The sequence below is a fragment of the Penaeus monodon genome, chromosome 34, assembly GCF_015228065.2.
Source record: "Penaeus monodon isolate SGIC_2016 chromosome 34, NSTDA_Pmon_1, whole genome shotgun sequence".
NCBI classification, from domain to species: Eukaryota; Metazoa; Arthropoda; class Malacostraca; order Decapoda; family Penaeidae; genus Penaeus; species Penaeus monodon.
In genome coordinates this window covers 29,828,539-29,830,164 of record NC_051419.1, presented here as the reverse complement: position 1 = coordinate 29,830,164, position 1,626 = coordinate 29,828,539, and the positions used below count along the sequence as shown (strand labels likewise).

The window sequence follows — 1,626 nt, the reverse complement described above, 5'->3', positions numbered from 1 at the left end:
TTAATAATCTCACCTCACTGAAGTACGTGATCCATAATTCTGCATCTAGACGTGGGTGCTGTCCTTCTTCTGGGTGGCATTCCGACTCACTCACTTGTGGCCTTGGAAAATGTAAATTACTTATGCAACTTACTGTCATTTGAAAAAATACTTGCATACTAAAATATTCTGAAGCATCATTGTAAAAATTCTGCTATCATGCCAATGCTAAATAAGCTTTCAAGTTTATTGTATGTCATATATAATTTTGTACCCTATCATACTTGCAGAATAATCTCAATACATTTTCTTTAACTCTGACAACACAATCCCTAAAAATACAGGCATACCCTGCTATATGATTATCAAGTTCCTTAAAAATCAGTTGTAAAATCTTAAGATTATATACTTCATTATAGACTATTTTTTTAGGAATATGTTTCTGTCACTCAAAAAATAATAGAGCACTGATTTCAAAGAAGAGGAAATCAACAAAATCGTCAAGAAAATATATAGAAACCGAAGTGAAGACATGACACACTGTTCCATTGCTAAACTTTTCCTTTGCCCTTTGCCTTGAACTCTGGCAAACTCACTTTCACCACATATTTGACTGCTGGCAAAGGCCAATCCCAAGACTGTATATAGTAGAGGTTGGTGCACAGATTTTTTAAAAGAGAGAATATGATAATTTAATTAATCAATTGTCTATTGACTGATCCCATAGCAAAGGATGCCTGTAGTTAATTACCAATATTACCTTCAAATCTTTCACAAATAAAACAAGGAAAACATCTAACACAACCAGAAGATGCTATACAAAGGTACACACATAGTCCCCACTACTACTATTCCCTGATAATTCACTTTACCACCATACCTGCAGACCATGAATTGCTTCAGTGCTGAATCCATTGCCTTGCCCTCTTCATCTTGTGGCTTTACAAGGAAGTTCCAGTCTTCAAACACTGAAGCTAACTTGTCCAGCCCTCCGTGGTGAAAGTGGAATATTTTGTACTGACTCTCTTGGCTGGCAATGACCAACTGGCCACACGTGTGCTCTCGGTCGCTGAAGAACAGACGCAGCGACCTACACTGACCTGGAGGATATAAACAAGAACAGAAACCTAGTGAACCTCCCTTTTGAATTCTCTTTGAATTCAAAGACAATTGCATGATCTTGCTGTGTGTACAGCAAATGTCCTGTTGTTTGTAAAAGATATCATTGTATTCAATGGGACTTTAGTAGTTAAAATACTTTCTTTTTCTTAAGTGCTGATATAGTATCTAGATGTTCTTCCATTCATATCATCTCATTTGTTGCCAATATATACCCACTATACACATGAAACTTCACAAAAATTTCCTCTCACTACAATTCCAATTATATTCATCAATAACTAAACTTATGGCTATATCACACTCTCAAAACAGAAATTAGTCAGAAAGAAACAGCTGTCTTTGCAACTGTCTTTGTCTGGGAGGTGTTCTGTATGCATGTGATACATGGCAAAAGCCACATATTCATGCAGGAATGCAAAAATTGACAGAAAAAATTCTAGTGTGATAGGGTAATACATCTGTAATCTTTTAATCAAGACACCAGTATACTTGAGAGACTGGCAATAAATTATATTTTCTTATACA

General features: G+C 35.7%; 1 protein-coding gene across 5 annotated transcripts in view; it reads right to left on the bottom strand.

The window, feature by feature from the left end:
• LOC119594699 (TBC1 domain family member 16-like) overlaps positions 1–1,626 on the bottom strand; it is a gene marked incomplete at its 3' end in the record, with an annotated part of 16,016 nt that overhangs the window by 3,092 nt on the left and 11,298 nt on the right. For all 5 annotated transcript variants that reach the window (XM_037943755.1, XM_037943753.1, XM_037943757.1 and 2 more), the window contains 2 exon segments: positions 14–101; positions 860–1,079. In XM_037943755.1, the coding sequence (XP_037799683.1) occupies positions 14–101; positions 860–1,079 (308 nt within the window).